This window comes from Orcinus orca, chromosome 14 (genome assembly GCF_937001465.1).
Source record: "Orcinus orca chromosome 14, mOrcOrc1.1, whole genome shotgun sequence".
NCBI lineage: Eukaryota > Metazoa > Chordata > Mammalia > Artiodactyla > Delphinidae > Orcinus > Orcinus orca.
Window position 1 is genome coordinate 42106011 of NC_064572.1, and position 19752 is coordinate 42125762.

The following is a 19752-nucleotide window of genomic DNA, read 5'->3' on the forward strand; positions in this document are numbered from 1 at the left end:
CCCTACGGGAGCCTGGAGAGTAGGCGGGACTTGGCAAACCGGACAATGTGGCTTCCTGACAATCAAGGCATTTGTTTCTCTATTGTCCTGGCCTCATCCCAGCAGATTCCAGGGGCGGTGGGGAGGCTGCTCAGGGCACAAGGTGGCCAGTGTTTAAGAAGGTAACACAGTTCCTGGGTCTGAAATGGCGGGTCAACGGCAACTGGCAAGAGTTCTCCTGGTCTTGCTATAATCACTGGGTTAACACACATGGTTCCTGGCCCACCCTGTAGAGCCTGTCTGGGAATGGGCTGAAGGCTGGCGACTGCAGGGCTCTGGTTACGATGAGAGTTCCCTCTGAGGGGCCTGGCAGGAAGTTTCCATCCATGTCTGAGAGCCCAGAATCTGGCCAGAGGCCCAATGAGGCCTGGCACCCAGGGTATGGGACTGTCCCCAGGACCTCTTTGGGCTCCTTCTAGGATGGTCCCCAAGCCTGGGCCAGAAAATGGCCTCTGCCAGCATTAGGAGCCAGCCTTGTCCTTGGGGTATAGCCAGGAAGGTGACTGGGATGTGCCAGGAGAAGCCAGGAGGACTGGCTGGTGGGCATGTTGGGGAGGAAAAGCCAAGGGACACCCTCTAGGCACAGCTCGGTGGGGGGTGACTCCCAGGGGCTCCCCTTTCCTATGATGTCACTGGAGGCAAGCCCTGCCCGGCACCCCATGTGATGTCACAGCGTGCTTCCACATTATGTCGTGGGGGTCAGCTTATAAAATCATTCTGTGTGATGTCAGGAGGGGGTGCAGCCAAAGTCTCCACGACATCCCACGAGACGCCTTCAGGGGTGCAGCTTACCACACTCCATGTAATGTCACTAGAGGCCGGCCCGCAAGCTATTTTAGATGATGTCACTGGGCCTTCCAGAATTTTGCATTTCATGGGATGTCACTGCATAGGAGGCCACCATGGCATTCAGGGTGCTATTACTGGGGGCTGGACATGTAGAATTTGGCATTGTGCATGTCACTGGGAGTGTGGTCACTGGGAGTGTGGTCTTCCGGACATTGCATGGGGGGTTGGTGGGGTGGCATATCCATGACATTCTATGTGATCACACTGGGGGTAGGGCCCCCAGACTCTAGCGTTCTGTAATGTCACTAGAGTGCAAGATTTGGGAACTGGCCTCCACATCTGCACCTCCCCTTTGGGAAACATGAAGCCAACCACAAAGCACTGAGCTCCATGTCCCAGCTGACCTCGCTCCCGCAAGCAGGCCCGACAGCCCTGCCAGCCCTCTCTGCACACCTGCCACAGTAGAGTACAACACACTTACGCTAGGATGCTTTTGTGAGGGTACGTTTGGCCGGCCTACTGGCCTGGCAGCATCTCTATGGTGGTGCGGAGTCTTAGCAGCTGCTGAACTCTTCTGGAGCCTGGAAAGTGTGCCATGGGTTTTCAAGGCGCAGATGTTATAGTAGGCTGATTGGTGTAACAAACAACCCCCAGTTCTCTTAGCACAGTGGAAGTTTATTTCTCATTCATGCAACATCCAATTCAGTGCTCCTTAGTCATCTCCCCTCCAAGCAGTGACTCCATGATCCAGGTCCCTTGCAGACAGTGGCTTGGCTGTCCTCCTCTGGGTCCTCTGCATCCAGTCAGCTGACAAGCAGAGAGAGTGCAGGATGGCAAGATGGTTGCTAGGGGCAGGCCTGGAAGTGGTGTGCATTGATTTCAGAGCTAATCTCATGGCTGCGCTCAGATACAAAGCACCAGGAAATGTGGTAGCTCTGCGCCAGGAAAAGGAAGCAGGCTTGGTGGTCATAGTGAATGAAAGACAAAATGGCAAGCCTCTACTGGATGACTCCTGGTGATTCTTCCCTGAGGACAGGCCCATCCTCAGGTCACCCTTCTTACGTTCACCTCCCATCTGCTACCCTCTCAGATCACACCGGGCAGCAAGGCCGCCCAGTCCCAGCTCAGCCCGGGTGACCTTGTGGTGGCCATTGACGGCGTCAACACAGATACCATGACCCACCTGGAGGCCCAGAACAAGATCAAGTCTGCCAGCTACAACCTGAGTCTCACGCTGCAGAAGTAGGTGGGAGCTCTCCAGAGCAGGGGGCAGAGGTTGGGTGTGGGCACCAAGGGCCTGGGAGAGGAGCTGTCCAGCATGGACCCAGCCTTGTGCTACCGGACCACACAGGGAAGTGAGGACAGCCTCTGGACCAGAAGAAGGACAGGCCCAAGTCATCAAGCACCTGCCATGTCTGTGCCTCACTTTACAGATGAGCCTCAGAGAGGGTGGATAACGGTGCTGCTGGTATGTGGGCGGCTGGGCCTGGAAGCCAGGGTCTTCCCTGCTTCCTCTGTGCACAGGCAGCCTCCCTGAGACCTAGCAGAGGCCCGTGGCTGCAAAGTACCCCAGAGCCGTGACTTCTCCATGCTGGTCAGGCCCAGGAGACACCCAGGTCCTCTGCCCTGGCTCCCTGGGTTCCGGATGTTCTCCCCTCTCCAGTCCTTCTCAGGCAGGAGCTCCCGGACCCAATGGCAACTGTCTTCATTTCTGGTTTTTCCAGGTCAAAGCGTCCCATTCTCATCTCCACGGCAGCACCCCCGATCCAGTCCCCTCTGCCTGTGATCCCCCACCAAAAGGTAGGTGCTGACTGTGGGTGGCAGGCTCCACTCTGGGCCGTGGTTCCCGGAGTGCAGTCCCTGGTCTGCCTGCCTGCCCCTCGGCTGGCCTGACTCTGGCAAGGTGGGGGGATCAGCCCGGCCCCAGCCCTGCCCTGCCTCGGCTGATGCCGGGGAGGTGGCGCAGACCCCCTGGGGAGAAGCGTTCAAGCCCCGTAAAATGCTGCATGTAGGGGTGCCCGCCTGGGTGCCTAGCCAACACCCTGGGCCTCGTGGGCGGGCTGACAGGAAATCCACTTAGGCAGTGGTGTTTTCAGGAAAGGTCCCATTCTCCCAGCCAAGTAGGGACAAGTGCCCACAAGGCTCTGACCCTCATCCTCCTGAGGGCACTGGGGAGGGGGGTGACCGTGGCATGAAAGCCGAGGCCCCAGTTTGAGCTGGTCACCCCAGGAGGAGCTCCCAGGCGTGGGGGGCCTGCTGGCCCTCAGGGTTTCTCCTGTGTCACAGGCTCTCTCCCTCCTGTTTCCCTTTCTCCTCCCAGTTGCACGCTCCTATACCACACTCAGAAGTGCTGGTGCAGCCAGCAGGTACCAGGCCCCTTCCCAGCTCCCTCTAAGCAGCTCAACCCTGAGGGACCCGGAGCATGGGAGGCCTACCCCACCGCTCCTACAGGACTACACACTCCCACCACTCTCCACCCCTCCTTGCAGGACCTCATACTGACCCTCCCTGTCCAGTGGGGCAGAGTGGGTGATGGGCAGGGTGGGGAGAGGGGACAAGAAGAAGATGACGGGGGGTCTGGGGTGGGTGACAGATTGAGGAAATGGGCAGAGGGCTGTTGGGGAGAAGCTGCAGAGGCAGACTGAGGGAAGCAAATGTCAGCCCCCCTCCTTCCTCAGTTTCCCCTCTGCACCTCTACTCTGCCTGTTCACCACCAGCCCAGAAGACCCCCTCTCACCGGCCATGTGGGACATTGCAGAGTGGGGTCAGCAGAGCAGGAGGCAGGGTTGTGCTCACCAGGTGCCCCCATTCAGGGGAAGGGGGAACAGGTGTAGGATGGAGGGGTCTCCCCACAATTCCCTGAGACCACACCCCCTTTCTTCCAGCCCTGCCGGCAGGCTGGCTTGGCCTAGCTTTCTGTGTGGGGCTTTGCATTTTGTCCAGGTGGATGACAGCTTCAGGGCCAGGAGCTTCACCCCGCTCTTTTTGACAAAACCCTTCTCTTCCAGGTGTCCTTTCTGTCCCCCTACCCTGACCTCGGTGCAGTGGGCTGCAGGCTCCAGGGTGGTGGGCTGCTAGGCGCTCGCACTAACCCCTCTGTTTCAGGTTCACACAGACGCGCTGGGATGGGCGTGGCCTCTAACTGCTCTCTTCTCTCTCCCCTGCATGGTGCTGCCCCGGGCCAGGACCCTGCTCTGGACACGAACAGCAGCCTGGCAGCACCCAGCCCCAACCCCGAGGCGAGGGCCATCCCGGGCACCCCAGGCAACCTGGAGCTCGGGCAGACCCTTAGCTCCTCCTTCTCTCAGACCTCCGTCTTCTCCTCACACACGGAGGCCTCTGACGCTGGCCCTCCATGGGGCAGCCCGGGGGCCAAGGTCAACCTGGAGGGGGCCTTCGACTCTCTAAGCCCGAAAGCCCCGCGGGGTTCGAGCCAGCCAAGGCAGTATAACAACCCCGTTGGCCTGTACTCGGCAGAGACCCTGAGGGAGATGGCTCAGCTGTATCAGATGAGCCTCCGAGGGAAGGCCTCAGGTGCTGGACTCCTAGGAGGGTAGGTAATGGGCTCACAGCTCTCCACTGGTGGTCAGGGGCCATCTGGGTCCTCAGTGCTCGTAGAGGCCTGGTCAGGTAGTCAGAGCGAGGAACTGGCCTCATTCTGGCCAGCCCCAAGCCCATGAGGCAGTGCAGGCTAAGAGCAGTGAAATCAATCATCCTATTGACATTTGCCATGAGCCGGGCCCATCACTGCTTTACACAACCTGGGGCGATGTGTCGGATTTTGCAGAGAGGGAAACTGAGGCTCAGAGAAGGTTAAGTCGAGGTCCAGCTGTCCAGCCACTAAGTGGCCAAGCTGGGCCTGAATGCAAGAGACTCTGATTCCTAAAACTTTCACATCAGGTCACCCACCAAGACAGGACAAAGCCTAGTAACTCCAGGAACTCTAGGGCAAAGGGACAGGCTGGTTGCCACCCCTTTGGGAGTCCTGAGAGGTGGGAGAGCAAGTTCTCTAGGTCTGGCAGTGGTCTGGGAAGGCTGCCTGGAGGAGGGAGCACCTGAACTGGGTACAGAGAGACTGGGCAATAGGGTGAGGGGAGTGGGTTGGCAGGACTGACCCTGGCTAGGGTGGGGAAGCAAGGGAGCAGGACCCTGAGGAGAAAGGGGCCCTGCAGGAGAACAGCAGGCCACTCCCTGCTCCCCGAGGTCTAGTTCATGGTACTCTTGGAGCACAGGAGTTAAAAGAACTAGAGCCAGAGCCAGGGTGGGCCTTGTGGAGGGGCTGAGGGGAGGGAGGCTCCCAGCAGAGCACATATTAGCTTCCAAGTCCTGAAGGTCTGTTATCTCATTGTAACTTCTTCCATAGCCCCATGCAATTGGTATAATCGTCTCTGGGCTGGAGGGGAAGCAGGCTGAGTCAAGGCATATGGCCCAGCGGCTAGGGATTCAGGGCTCTTCCGTGAGACTGTCCGTATCTCAGGATTATGGGGAGGATTGAAGGAGATAACACGTGCACAGTGCTGAGCTCTGTCCTGGCACTCACTACGTGCTACCTGCCTTCACTGCCTGGACTCACACGACAGGTACCCAGATGAGTCAGCATTGCAGTCCAGGTGGGTGTGATCCAAGCCCACACCCTTCCTTTGACCTAGCCGCACATGGTATCTGTGCTCTGCCCGTTCACTGCTCCCCTGGGGATCCCCAGCTCCCCCAGATCCCATAGCTCTTTCTGGGATCCCGAGTGAAGCTGGGCGCTCTACGGTGTGAGCACTTGGACCCTGGCTTCCCTGGCCCAAGATGGCAAAGCTTTCTACCCCCAGGCTTTTTCCAGCAAGGGGCTTCTGCCAGAAAGCTCGGGGAAAGACAGAGTAGAAATGGACTCTTTCTCCTGCCTTGGGTGGGCTGATAGCTCTTCCTGGTTCTCTTTGGGCCGGCCCCCAGCAGGGAGGTCATGCTCTGGTGGACCTGGACTTCCATGGGGCCCACCTGCAGTGAGGGTAAGGTCTTCCCTCACGGAGGCCTCCGTAGAGGCTGGGGGCTAGTTAACAATCCATATGCTTTATCTAACACAACTCTCTCAGCAACTTCAGAGGGGGGCATCATTCCCTCATTTTATAGCTGGGAAGTAGAAACCCAGAGAGAGCAAGTAATTTGCCCAAGGTCACACAGTTAACGAGTGGTAGATAGGACTGGCACTCAGGTCAGTCTGACTTCTCCCTGCATGGAGCCAGGGACCTACCTTCCTGTCCCACCCCTGTTTCTCCCGACTCCCGACAAGCCCTCCCATTGGCACAAGGGCTGCTCAGAACCTGACGAGTGTTAGATTATTACTTGACACTCAGAGCAGCAGGGTCCAACAGTTCCTTCAAAGGGAAGACGGGCTAGGGAGGGAATGTGGTGCGTGCTTCATTCAAAGTGAAGGCTGATGCTGCGGTCCCAGCAGGAAGGGCAGAGCCTCTGACCTGGGCTAGCCGAGGGCTGAGGCCGCCGCCTCACAGGAGACAGGGTTGGCAAATGCTACTCCCCGTGTGTGTTCATCACACACTTAACCCGTGCTGAAGGCTTTACATTCAGGATTCTGTTCAGTCTGTGGAGGGCACCACCTCTCGGTATTATGAAGGAGGGGACTGAGGCTAAGACAGGTGGGTAACTTGTCCAGAGTCACAGCTCTAGGAAGAGGTAGGGTCAGGATTTGAACTCTGTCCTGTCTGGCTGCAGAAGGAAGCTCCTTCCCAGACTCTCTCTCTCTCTGGGGAGCTTCCAGGGGATCCCTTGGCAGCTCCTATGCCCTTGGGAGGAGTGGAGAGGAACAGAGGGGGCGAAAGAACAGCCGGGCCTGCAGACCCCGATCCTTGTCCTCTCTGGGGCTGGTACTGAAGGGCAGTGTCCCTCAGGCCAGTTGGTGCGAGGGGCCCCCGGGGCGTTTTTACATCTTTGTCTCATTCTCCCCAAGACCTGGCTGCCCCTCTCTGAGCTCTGTCTGTTGCAGGCATCTCAGCCTCTGGGTCCTCAGGCAGAAGCTAAGCAGGGGGCAGGAATCAATGCCAAAGAAGGAGCTGGCTACCTAGGCAGGGAAGGGCATAGGCAGCCCCTGAGGCCAGCACTGCCCTCTACAGGGGGCACTGGGCTGGTCCGGGCAAGAGCTGATCCTGCGGTTGTCAGCACTGGCCAAAAATGGAGAAGGAATTGGAGATCTGTGATGGTCCTTTCCTAACATAGCTCCACTTACAGCTATTTTGAGCCTGGGAGGACAGAGGGAATTTTATCAGCCCTGAGACGGAGTTGGGCCGCCTGGGACTGGTGGGGGTGGGGATGGGGGGTCTCCCTGGTATTGGTCTGGATCCCCAGGGTCATGGCCAAGGGGTGACCAGGGCCAGGCCAGCTGAGGCCCAGGCTCTCCCAGCCAGAGCCCAGAGTGGTCAGATATGGGAAAGTGGCAGGGTGTGAGGAAAGGGACACCACTTTCCGCACTCTTCTCCCCTCAGGTTTCTGACAAGGGTCTGCCACTGCAAGGAATTTGCATTTAAAGAAACATAATGCAGGCAATGCCTCCCTCAAGGAGACGATACTCCAGGAGGCTGGCTCTCAGATAAGAGTGAGGGTGGGGTCCCTCTTGTAGTGTCCAAGCTGGGCTGCCTTGTCCGGCGGTTTTCCTGCAATACTGGACCTGCACTTCTCCCAAGCCTCCTCACTCCTCCATCCTGCCTCACTGCCCATCCACAGGGACTTTAAGGGCAGTTACTGGGAACTGCACAGACCCCTTATTACTGTGCCCCGGGAGGAGTGTCCAGGGCTGCCTGACCCTCCTCTGGGAAAGAGAGCATGCTCCCGGGGCTGTGTGAAACCCCACTGCACACAAACCCCAGCACCACTGCAACTCCTGCTCAGGGAACAGAACTCCTGGAGCTGTCCCCCATTAAACAAGGGTAAGTCCAGAGCTACTATCTGGCCAGGAGGCACCTGGGGCCTTGGCCGTTCCTGGAGCAGCCATCACTAGCCCGGTCTCCATCTCCAGCTTCCTCGCCGGGGTCTACAGACAAGGTGTATGTAGGAGATTCATGTATATGGTAAATGAGCACCTATGAAGATGGACAAAAAAACCTTTCTCCCTGGCAAAGCTTCAGGTACTGTGGACCTACGCTGCAGCTGGCATCTCTGACCCAAACTGAGCGGCTGTGATCGGGACTCTGAGCTCTTCCCCCTCCTCACTCTGCACTCTCCTCACCCAGTGCCAGTCTGGGCTGCCTCTGCCTCCACTATGGCCAGTCTGAGGACCATCTCTAGGTCCCTACGCTCAAACCCTCTGGCAGGACCCTCACTCTGATAGCCCTGTTTTCTTTGCTTTTTCTCTCCCCCACCCCCAGGTGGTAGCCAACTCTCCAGCCAAGTTAGTATCAAAGGAAAGCACGTGTGTGTGCTTGCCTGCATATCCCAGCATGCGACCGCGTGTCTGGGGGACTGGGCAGCGTGCGTCTGTGTCAGCGGCATGTGTACGTGTATGTGCATGCGTGAATGGGGGTGCATTTGTGTCCCTGAGTGAGCCTGCATGTGTGTGGAGCTGCGAGTATGGAGTGGAGGCAGTGGGGAGGGGCGCTGGGGCTCCGGCAGATGCCCCGGACCACTGTGTTCCCAATTAGCTGCTGCAGCTGCTTAGACCGCAGGCTGGCTCCGGTGGGCGGTGGGTGGAGCGCGTGCTGACGCCGGTTCTGGGAGAGCCTGAAGACATTTCTAGCCCGGCCGGACCACTCAGAAGGGCTGTACCTGACCTTGTCTTTGCCTGGGGAGCACGCTTGACTGTTGAAGGGAAAAGCCTCCATGGGTAGAAGCTGGTGGGCCACCCAGCAAATTGGACATGGGGGCGGGGGCGCCTGAGAACCCACGCCCTGCTCCGAGGAAGAAGCACATGCACTGAAGAGTCTGGTGGAGCAGAGCCCCGGGCCACCCAGGATGAGTCCCTTCGTGGAGGAACCAAGCTCAGAATCCCTGCGGGTGCCCAGTGGGGCTGCTTTTGCCTTTGGACGTTCTGGACTCCGCTTGGGCTGCCGCTGCCTCTCACGCGTGGCCCAGCTCCTGTCTCCTAATCCCAACCGCCACTCCGCACCCCCTTCCGTTTCTGCTTCCCTGCGGCTGTGGTGAGAGAGCTTTCAATGCCTGGCGCCCCCTGCTGACCCTGGGCGGTAGCTCAGGCTGAGCCGGGGCCTCCAGGGATCTGGGAAAGCGGAGACGGGCAAGAAGAACCTTCCGCAAAGGGCTCTGGGGAGGGTGAGAGGATTTTCCCGACCAGACCCAGCCCGCCCACGTCGGTCGGGGGGAGTTGGGTAGCCTTCCTGGGATCAGGCTTAGGGAGGTCTCTCTCCACACCCTACACCACCAGCCCTCACCTTGAGCCGTGTAACACCACCTGTTGCCCCTTCTCTCCTTCCACCCCCCTCCCTCGCTCCCCTGCTCCATGCTCCCCTCCCCCAGCGCCGACTACCAGGAACGCTTCAACCCCAGCGCCCTGAAGGACTCGGCCCTGTCGACCCACAAGCCCATCGAGGTGAAGGGGCTGGGCGGCAAGGCCACCATCATCCACGCGCAGTACAACACGCCCATCAGCATGTACTCCCAGGACGCCATCATGGATGCCATCGCCGGGCAGGCCCAGGCCCAGGGCAGTGACTTCAGTGGGTAAGCGCCTCCCCTCCTCCACTGGCGCTCGATGCCTCCGCCTCGTCATCACCGAGGAGGGCACCGGGCCACTGGGCGCCATCGGAGACTTTGGGCATCGGGACCAGCTGTCCTCCATCGTCTTGATCCTCCCAGGGTACAGCCCTTGCAGGAGAGCCAGCCTTCGCCCGGGCCTCCCAGAACATGGTGTTCTCTCTTCAGAGTTAATCTCATGGTCAGCTTTAGGAGAAGGGTGGAGAAATGCAGCATGTGCTTTTCACAGCCTCTGCATTTTCCCAGGCTCCATGAGGGGGCTGGTTTAGAAAGAGACTTCTGGAATCCTGTTAACCAGGGTCACATTCTGGATACCTCAGCTTCTCACAACTAAGCCATTCTTTGGGGGGAAGTTGCTGTATTCTTCCAATGATGAGGGCAATTCAGGTTCATGAGTGGGTTTCTTGTTTGGGAAGGGGCCTCCGGACCAGCCATCCACAGTGCTGTTGACAGTCAGCCCCGCCACAGAGCCGGGGGGCACCCAGCACTCGCCTCCTCCTGTTTGCCCCAGGGAAGCCCAGCCTCAGGGCGGTGGGACTTAGGACATCCTTGGTTCCTGACTTTGCTTGTTAGCAATGGTTGAAGAACTTGAGGGCTGAGTAGGGAAAGAGTTGGCTGAAAATCATTTGTGGATGAAATGGGTAATAGTACAAACATTAATGTGGACCTCTCTCCCTCTTTCAGAATTTCTTTCTGTCTCTGTTTCTCTTAGTCTCTGTTTCTTCTCTGTATTTCTTTCTTACTGTGTATGTCTCTCTTTCTGTCTCTATCTCTCTGTCTCTTTTTCTGTTTCTGTGTGTCTCTTCCTTCCTTTCACACACACATACACATACACACACACGCAGAGAGTCCCTTACTGTATTCTACTTGGAAATACTGTTAGTATTGACTTTCAGAACTGATTATCTCTGTGGTAACATCTTATCCCTGAGTCAGGATCTCCAGCAATTGAAGGCAAGAAATCTTAAAATGATGGTTGTCCTTTTTTCCGAAACTAGGAAAAACAGATGTTGTAAGAGGGATAGAGGCATTCAAAAGTCCCGGAGAACTCCTATAGCGTTTGGCCTTTGTAGAGCCCAACCCTTGTGGCCATGACGAGTGTGCAGGTTATAAAGTGCAGGTTCCAGAGGCCAAAGGATGGAACGTGGTGTGGACTTACTGGCGCTCCTGGTTAAAAGGAGCCGGGCCCTCTCAGGCGCGCAGTACTTCCTTCGGGCCACCAGGGGGTGGATGGTTGCTTGCCCTGGAGCCGTGAGTCAAACCCGCCAGGCTCAGGTCTGCAGTTCTTTGCGGAATTCTCTGGGCAGGGTTGACTTACTTAATCCCATCGTTCCAAGCAGAAAATATGACCATGCAAGTTTAAAAACACAACTGTTGCTCATGTGTACCCAGGAAGACAGGGCTGCCCGATTAAGCCAAAGAGTTTAACGGGGATTTCCTGTTAACATTTGTTTGCCACGTGTGTCCTTGGTGTGCTCTTAAAAGTGGTAGCATTGGCCAAAGGGAAGCACAGTGGAAGATAATGGAAGAACTGCTGTTCACTAACTTTATGTTTTCTGCACCTTGGGAAAAAGACTACAAATCATTTGGTTTTACCTCTAGGTCGCCCATGATATATTTTTTTTAACATGATGCACTGTTAATCTAATCTAGGCTTCTCCTTCCTTTCCCCTCCCCTCCCATCCTTTTCCCCTCCCTTGCGTGCCTGGGAAGCAACATTCTTCCTTTTCCTTCTAACTCAGCCCTGCTGGGTTGATGCTGTCGTGGTGCCAGTGGGTAAAAGCTGCCCTTGTCTGCCATGAGGTGTTCCATTTCTGCTGTTAATTTCCATGATTCCTTCCTCACTGACAGTTTTCTTTTTGTCTCTCTCTCTCTTCCTCCTTTATCCACCCCACTCCCCCATAACTCATTTCTGATCCTAACCCTGCTCCCTTGTGTATGCGCCTCCCCCCGCCCTCCCATGATGGACATGCACTCACTGCTGGGTTTTCCTCTGCATGGCAGGGCGTCACCACTGGCGTAAGTAGACCCCACAGTATCTGTTCCGTCGTCCGTCTGTCTGGTTGCGGGATGGTGTGTGGGTTTGGTGGGATGTGCCTGAGGACAGTGGTTCTGTCCACGTTCCTCCTCACACCCACCTCACAGGTAAATGACATGCCCCGCGGCCTCTACAGGCAAGTGCTTGTCTTTTGGGGTTTTCCCCCAAATAATGTCACTATGGACATAGAAATCAGAGTAATGACACCACACTGGCTGGGGGTGTATCCCGTGTTCTCCTTGCTGTGCTTTGCAGGGGCTCCCCCCAGCCTTTCTTGTCTGCACTGGGACAGCGGAGATCTTAATGTCAGAATCCACATGGGGCCATTATTCAGGGAGAGGATGCTAAGGGGGTCCGTTGGAGGCCATCCCCCAAATCCTCATGGAAGATGGATCTGGAGGACCCAGCGCCTGCCAGGATCACCCATAAGAGGCGAAAGATTAGTCAGACTTGGGGGCAGTGTACAGTGGAGTAAATGCCCACCGGTGATCTTGATGTTGCGGGGACCTTGGAGTGTTTTTGTTGGCAAGAAGTTCATGCTGGAGTGGCTCCAGAGAGTGGCCTCGGACCCGTCCCAGAACTGGAGGGCCTGTTCTATCCCCTCTCTGTAGATATTCTTCCTGAGCCCCAGATTCTCAAAAGGCACAACAGTTGCTTCGTCTGGTTCCCAGTGTCTGTTGCGGCAGCACCACAAGTCCCTGGTCTTTGCACAGCATTGTGGGAAGGGAAGCCGACAATGTGACTCCCAAGGGACTCACTCCTGGGGTTCACTTTCTTGAGCCCTTGGAGATGTGGAAGGAGCAGGGAGCACGTCAAGGGCATGTTCCAGGGAAGTGGCAGCCAGTGCCTTCCATCTGTCTCAGGACCCCTTAAGACTCCTCCCTATGCCAGAAATGACCTCTCCAGCGAGATCCCAGCTTCTCCTCCACTCCCTGGTCTTCCCTGTCTGATCCCAACCACAGGCTGACAGACCTGTAGCTTTCCAGGCCAGGGCAGAGCCTTGAGAAAAGTAGGGGTAGCTCCACCCAACCTTGGTCAGTCACCTTCCATCACCTTTCTCCACCTCTGCTCTCATAGCCCACCCTGAGCTGACTTAGGGGACCAATCCTGGGAGACTAGGCCAATTCTTCTGTCCAGCTCCTTGCAGAGAGGGTAGAAGACAGGGGCACTGGGGAGGTCCCCTCTCCAGCTAGCCAGCCCTCGAGGGAGCAAGGGCAGGTAGAGGCAGTCATAGCAGCAGGCAGGGCGATGCTGGACAGGGGGAGTGTCTGCGCTGGGCCATGTCTCCAGATGTGGAACATCTGGGGTGTGCAAGTCCCCAGTGGGCATAAGTGGCCTTCCTGAGCCCTGTCACTGCAGAGGGTCTGATGGAAAGGACACTGAGCTGGGAGCTGGGAAGCCTGGGTTCTAACTCAGTGGGGCCCCTACATGACGTAACCTGGAGCTAGTCAGCTAGCCTCTCTGGACCTCAGTTTTGGCATGTGTAAGAGGAGATGGCTGGGCCACCGGTCCACAGGCTGGGGAGACATGCTGTTATTGCTGTGAGCTTCTCCTGAGCCCACCCTGACTGCTGAGAGGGCCGGCTGGGCAGCCTAGATTACCCAGCCCTCCCTGGTTGGGATGAGTGGTCATCCATAAGCTTTTAATGTATCTTGCCCTGAAGTCTGATCTGGGCTGAGAGACCCTGGACTCAAGGGGCTCTGGGGTCCCTTCTGATTCTGATCTAGGATTTGTTCATTCAACTACGTTTTGAGCACCTACCATGTGCCAGACCTTGGGAGTCTAAGGGAAGGTCACCAGGTCCCCCTCAAAAAGCTGTGCTGCCCTGGGGCAGAGGACGAGTGACCCTCCCTGCAGCTCTACGCCCAGTTCCTCGGGCGAGAAGCTGCGCTATCTGTGGGTGATGCCAGGCGTTAGGGGCCTGATTGCCTTGTTTCTCCAACTGCCTCCTCACCGAGCTTCCCTGTCTTTGCAGAGTGGGAGCCCATAGTCCTCCTCCAGGGCAGTCATGACATTGGTGGCTCCCTCTTTGGATCCCAAGCTTTGAGGAGGCCAAGGGACTGACCGTGAGGAAGCCTCTGAGCCCCCCAAATGGCCTGTCCTCACCCAGCCCCAAACGCAGGACCTGCTCAGGGAGGTTGAAATTACTTCCAGAAGACCTCTTCTGCCTCTTCTTTCCTTAAAGGAGATACAGCTCCTGGGGGCGGGTGTCTTCAGGCCTGTGTCTAGAGTTAGCCTGGGGGGTGAGGGGTACTGGCAGGAGGGTCTGAGCCTCCTGACCCTCCGTGAGCGGAATTCATTGTCTCGCTGTGACCACCCTGAGCACTGAGGACCCAGGTCAAGCCCTTATTGCAGGCTTGACCTGCAATAAGGGTGTGGTGGATCTAGACAAGTAGGGGTTACCCACATGCATGGGGGGGTGCGCCAGGGGGAGGCGCAGAGGTCGGGGGCAGGGTTCCAGCCCTGCCCTTGCCCATGGCCTCTCTCTGCATTTCAGGAGCCTTCCTGTCAAAGACCTCACCGTAGACAGCACCTCTCCCGTGTATCAGGCTGTGATTAAGAACCAGAACAAGCCGGAAGACGAGGCTGACGACTGGGCCCGCCGCTCCTCCAGCCTGCAGTCTCGCTCCTTCCGCATCCTGGCCCAGATGACGGGGACAGAATATAGTAAGGGAGGGCTGTGGGGTGGCAGGAAGGGGCGACGATGAAGGGCCAGCGAGGGTCCTGGGCCCTACTCCACAGTCCCACGGAAGCCGGGGAGTCGAGCCCCCCACCCTTGAAGATGAGCTGGCCTCGGTAGATAGTTAGCAGCCTGCTGCGCCCCTGCTGGGTCCCTGGGGCAGGCACAGTGACATCAGCCTGCTGCTCGGCTCCTGGACTCCAGCGGCGGGCAGCGGACTGGCTGTGCTGCTTTCCGGATTGGGATGAGAGGACTTTGCAGGCCACACCTCTGGCTACTCCCTCCCACCTGCACCTCTTCCTCTCGTGCCCCCTTTCTCCCCCTGCCCTGTGCCCAGAGGTCACAGGTAGGGAGCAATAACTGTCCCATCATGGGTGGGGACTCCGTGCCCACCGAGCTCTAGTAGATTTTCTTTCTGATGTTCCCTGTGATTCCTCCTGACCTGCAACTTCTACCCACAGTGCAAGACCCTGATGAAGAAGCTTTGCGAAGGTCAAGGTAAGTGCCTGGACTCAGGCTCTGTGGCCTTGCCCGTTCTAATCCCCTCCCTCCCAGGGCAGCCCCTAGGTCAAACGACTCATGGAAGGAACGTCTCAAGTTAATGCACTTGGAAATTCCCGACCCCTGAAGGGCTCCGGCAGATGCTGGCTTGGGGCGTGCATCCCGGGTCAGTGAGGTGGGTGCCTGGAGCTGAGTCTCTATCCCCTGGGCCCGGGCTGCACGAACGAGGACTCTGGGCTCTCCCGGCTCTGTCCCTGGGCAGCGGGCAGGGCTGCTTTGGCCTTTGCTGGGCTGTTGAGAATGAGGGCATCTCTCCCTGTGAGGCACCGGGCAGGCTGCCTGGCCTGCCCACTCATCTCAGGGCCTGTCCCCTGTGAGTCTGAAGGGTAGGCACTGGGAAGCAGGCACGCAGAGGGCCGTGCTGGGCGGGGGTGACTGACCCTTGGACTCAACCCTCCAGACCCATGTTGAGGTATCAGTTCCACAAATTGCTCAAAGCACCACAGCTGCTGCAAGGAAGCAAAGCCCTGGGTATGAGGAGTGGCTTGTGCAGGGCTAGGTGTCTCTGAGTATGGTCTCCCCGATGGTGGCAGGCCTGAGGCCCCAGCCACTGGCCTGACACCTTTGGCCTGTCAGGTGCTCATGGCCCTGTGCATGATGGCAGCACACTGCCCTGGAACCCATTGGAACCCGCTAGGGCCTTCCATGGGGAGGCATGAGGCCCGGTGTGATTGTGCTTACACTTCTGGAAGCAAATGTGTCATCTGCATGTCCTTCCTGGGAGAGTCTGCCTTGGGCCAGCACATCCTGTGGTGGCCTCCGTGTGAGGGGCTGGGGCCCAGAGGTGCCTTTCCACCCTGGGCCAAGCTTTCTGTTCTTGCTAACCAGTGTGTAGTGGCCACAGGACTGTGTGGAGAGTGGGACTCTGGGGTCAGCTTGAGTTGATGTGGAGTTTCTTTTCGAACCCCTATTTCTGCCAGCTGAAGTTGCTCCCACTCTTTGGCTGGGGCATCCGGTCCTGAAGTGTGGTTCTCCCTGGCCTGCTAATAGTGGCATGCGGTTCCAGTGGTGGTTCTTAACCTGTCGGTGCCTGCAGTGTGTCTGTAAAAAGCCTGAAATGCGATGGTGTTTGATTTAGTGCAAATGGTAGTATGGAGCTATTGGAGGCGTGACTAAGCTGTCGGCTCTCCCCATCCTGTGCTCCTCTGCTCCTGCGCCATTTCTGTGTTTGTCTCACCTCCTCTTCGGAGCCACTCACAGAGATGCTCCAGTGGGCAATGTAGTCTTTACTGAAGATTTGATGGAGGGCTTTACAGTACATACCCCACAGCAAACCGCTTAGAAATCTCCAGGTCCCTTCCATCAGGAAACCAGCAGGGACCTGCACTCTTTTTCCAGCCGCCGTCACCCCCTCTCAGTCCTTCTGATTACTTTATGTTTCTCCCACCCGTCAATCTAAGGTCGCATCTCAGTAACCAGACACTGTTTAGAAGGTGGAAGGGTACTGGTGGAGGTAACTTACAAGGAACCTTTGTCTTTCGTATTTTCCCTGGAATATTTGCAGGCTCTGTGAAGTTATTGAGTGAGAACACAAAAGGCAGTATCAAGGGTGGTCTGCAGGCCTTGGCGTTGGCCTTCGCCTTCCCTCCTTTCAGAAGCATCTCTTGGGGCTTGTTCGGCCTGGTCCTGTAGGCCCTTTCTCCCTGGGGCCTAACTGCCCACTAGCTCCATTCAGATCCCAGCAGAAGGCAGGGGCTCTTGAGAACTCTGCTGCAGGTCTTGGAGTCTCTCCCTCAGCCCCTGCAGGGTTTTGCTGGAGGGAGAGCTGGAAAGGGGGTGCCAAGAAGAAACTCTAGCCTGCTCCCTCCCTCTGTTCAGGCCCCCATCCTGAGAAAGCAGCTCTCCACCCCCTGCCCCCCCAAGGCCCTGTGCCACTGTCAGCCCCTCCCTCTGGGGTCTCTGGCCCTGCAGTGTAGGCTCTGAGGCAACCAGCAAGCCTTCTGCCCAGGACTGGAGGGGCCTAAGCCTGCTGCCCTTCTCCTTTTTTTCTGACTTTAATTTCTGGAAGGCCGTCTTCAGGGCCTCCCCTAAAATGCCCATTCTTTCCACGGCCACAGGAGGAAGGTAGGTGTTTTTATTTCCCTGAATCCCAAGCAGCCTGTGGCCCAGAAGTGAGAGGTGGGGGGTCCAGTGGGTACAGTGGTTCAGTTCTGTTTGTGATTAATGCCCGAAGTAGTAACTGACCACTGGTCACGGGTGGGGTCACAGACTCATCCGAGTGGCCATCTGAGCACAAGGGAACACACTTACCCCCGCCCTGGGTCCAGGCTGGTTAGGGATCTTGCTCCCTGGGGATCTGAGCCCCACTGATATCTGTTCCCCCTCCAAGTTGGAATCTGCACCCCCAGATCCATCTTGTTGGCTGAGGACAGACACAGCCTCTGCCTTTCCCCCTCCCAGTTTAGCCTGACTCGCAGTGGGGAATCTGAGGGTCTCTCACGAAGGCTGCACCTCCCCAGAGAAGCTTCACTGCACCCCGCTTCCAGGTAGCTCACTCCGGCACGGCCTGAGTTTGCCAAACCCAGTGCCCAGCAACCTGGGCACTGTGGCAGCCTATACAGGCTTATACATCTGCTGGGGCGCTTTTTCCTCCCTATTGCTGTGTCCTGGAAAAGCTGGCAGGGATGCCAGGTGTTCTGTACCAGGAAGGGCACTGGTGGCCTCAAGGGCAGTAGTAATCTGCAAGTTAGAGGACCCTGCAAACTTGCCCCTCATCTGTCACTGCTCCACCTCCGAGGCCTGCCCCCGCAGAGTCCCAGAGCAGCTCAGAGCCCTGCCCTGACCTCCCCTCCTCTCCTCTCCGGCCCTGGCTCCTGGCACTGTGACGCTGTCTCTGTATCTGGTAGCAAGTAGCTTCCCTCCGAGGCTCTAGTGCCCACCTGCTGGCCTAATCTCCAGGGACTCTATCTTTACAAGGGAGGCAGGGGAGGCCCTGAACAGTCCAGGCATCAGCTGCAGACTTGGCTCACCTCCCAGGAAAGACCCAGCACCTCAGCAAACTGTCCAGGTGGGCTTAAACACCAGCCTACTGCCAGGTTCAACATGGGTACAGGCTGGCTCCCAGCCTTCATCTGAAGTAGCAGAGCCCCATCCAAAGCTGAGCCTCTAATCTCAGAGAGGTCACCACGGCTTCTGTCTGACTTCCGGAAGGCATTCCAGGGCCCAGATGGCTCAGAAGGTTGGGTCCACGTTGGGCAGCCCTGACAGGGGTGGGAATACAGGCAAGCCTAGCTTCATCTTAGGCAGGGCTTAAATCTGCAAGGCATCTGGATCCCACTGCTTGGGCGTCACCATCCTGGAGGGCCCCGGTGTGTAACTCAGGCATCTCCTGGTCCCCACCTTGTGGTGCCGCTGTCTACACGTTCAGTCTCTGTGTCTACATAAATGCTCCCCTCAGTAAAGACCTCTGCATCTCTTCCTGGTCCCCAAGCATTAAGGAAAATGTTGATTTTAGTGACCAGTTCCCAGAGGAGTTGAAGGTGAGGGTTGCGTTGTACAACAGTGCATCCGCAAACAATGTAAAAACCCTCTGAGTCCCTTCTCCGACGTGCCACCATCCAAGGTTCTGTTTCCTCTCCACCCCACCCCCACTTCTAACAGAGCACCAGGACTCACTGGTTTCCCCCTCCTCCCCCTGCAGCCTCCCTGGGCATGTCGGTGTCCTCCTTCTTCCCCGTGCACGCTCAGCTCTGTCCCGGCTCTCACGGGCAGACTCTCCTGGTGCTGGCGCAGCTCAGGGCTGGTAGCGAGAGTTTCGTGGATTTTCAGTCTTTGGTGTTCTGCCAGCCTAGCAAGTTCAAAATTCACAACTGGAGAGACCAGGACACCCCCGGGTGTCACCTGAGCAGCCCTCCTTTTTGTCCTGGGACCTCCCTCCCTTTCTCTTTCACCTGCTCTCCAATCTCTTCCTGTCTCTTCTTGTCCTCCCTCTTCTTGCTTCTCTCTTTGGCTAGCTGTGAATTTCCTAACCGCTCCAAGCAGAGCAGACTCACTACCCTCGCCGATTCTCCAGGACTGTTCCTGACCCTGTCACTGAGCATTGATGAAAAAGTCCTGGGCCTGGCTGGGCAAACTGGCCGCGTCTGTGTCCTGGGTGGTCTCTATGGGCTGGTCCATTGTTGCCGCCTGTGGTGCTGTCTGCAGGGGTATGTGGGCTCCGCCGCAGGGCCTGGGCTTCTGCTGTCATTGCCCCTTCTCCCCAACCTAGGAGAGGCAGTAGCAGGGGATGCCTGGCACTTAGATCGTGGTTCTGCCTCTGAGTTTCCGTGTGGCTTTAGGCTATCCATGTGATGTGTTTGGGCCTTGGCTTCTTCTTGGTATTAGGCAAGTTTGGACCAGTGGTTTTCAAATATATTAGCAGGGGGCCCCTCTTGTCAAACAGGCTCTTACACAGAGACCCATATGCAGGACTTAAGGTATAGGGGAGAGTCTGTCAGGTAATACAGATGTGGGAAGGTGGCCAGGTGTACACGTGGGGACACAGGACTGTTACCATACGGAAACGTAAGACCAGCATTGCCCCATCCTCTGACTTTTAAAGACCTAAAGCCGATCTTCCTGATCTTTACATGCTGGCGATTCATTGGTTAAACTATTCATCTTGAGACAATTGCAGATTGGCATGTAGTTATAAGAAATAATACAGAGAGATCCTGTGTAGCCTTTACCCCCACTGGTAGCATCTTGGCAAAACGATAGTACGATATATCCCTACCAGGGTGTTGACACTGATACAGTCGAACGCAGAATACTTCCATCACCTCGGGATCCCCCCATGTTGCCCTGGGCCACACCCACCTCCCTACTGTGCACGCCCTGTCCTTAACCCACAGCAGCCACTAACCCGTTATCCGTTCTCTGTTTCTATAATTTTGTCATTTCAAGGATGTTATGCAAATGGAATCGTACAACCTGAGACTTTATGGGATGGGCTTTTCAGTCCGCC

General features: G+C 57.0%; 1 protein-coding gene across 2 annotated transcripts in view; it reads left to right on the forward strand.

Moving 5' to 3' along the window:
- The window catches only part of LDB3 (LIM domain binding 3), a 58401-nt gene that overhangs the window by 7799 nt on the left and 30850 nt on the right, over positions 1–19752 (forward strand). For both annotated transcript variants that reach the window (XM_033433939.2, XM_004273007.4), the window contains exons 3-8: positions 1919–2070; positions 2553–2628; positions 8190–8212; positions 9292–9495; positions 14064–14233; positions 14708–14744. In XM_033433939.2, coding sequence (XP_033289830.1) covers positions 1919–2070; positions 2553–2628; positions 8190–8212; positions 9292–9495; positions 14064–14233; positions 14708–14744 — 662 coding nt within the window. The remainder of the gene's footprint in view (positions 1–1918; positions 2071–2552; positions 2629–8189; positions 8213–9291; positions 9496–14063; positions 14234–14707; positions 14745–19752) is intronic.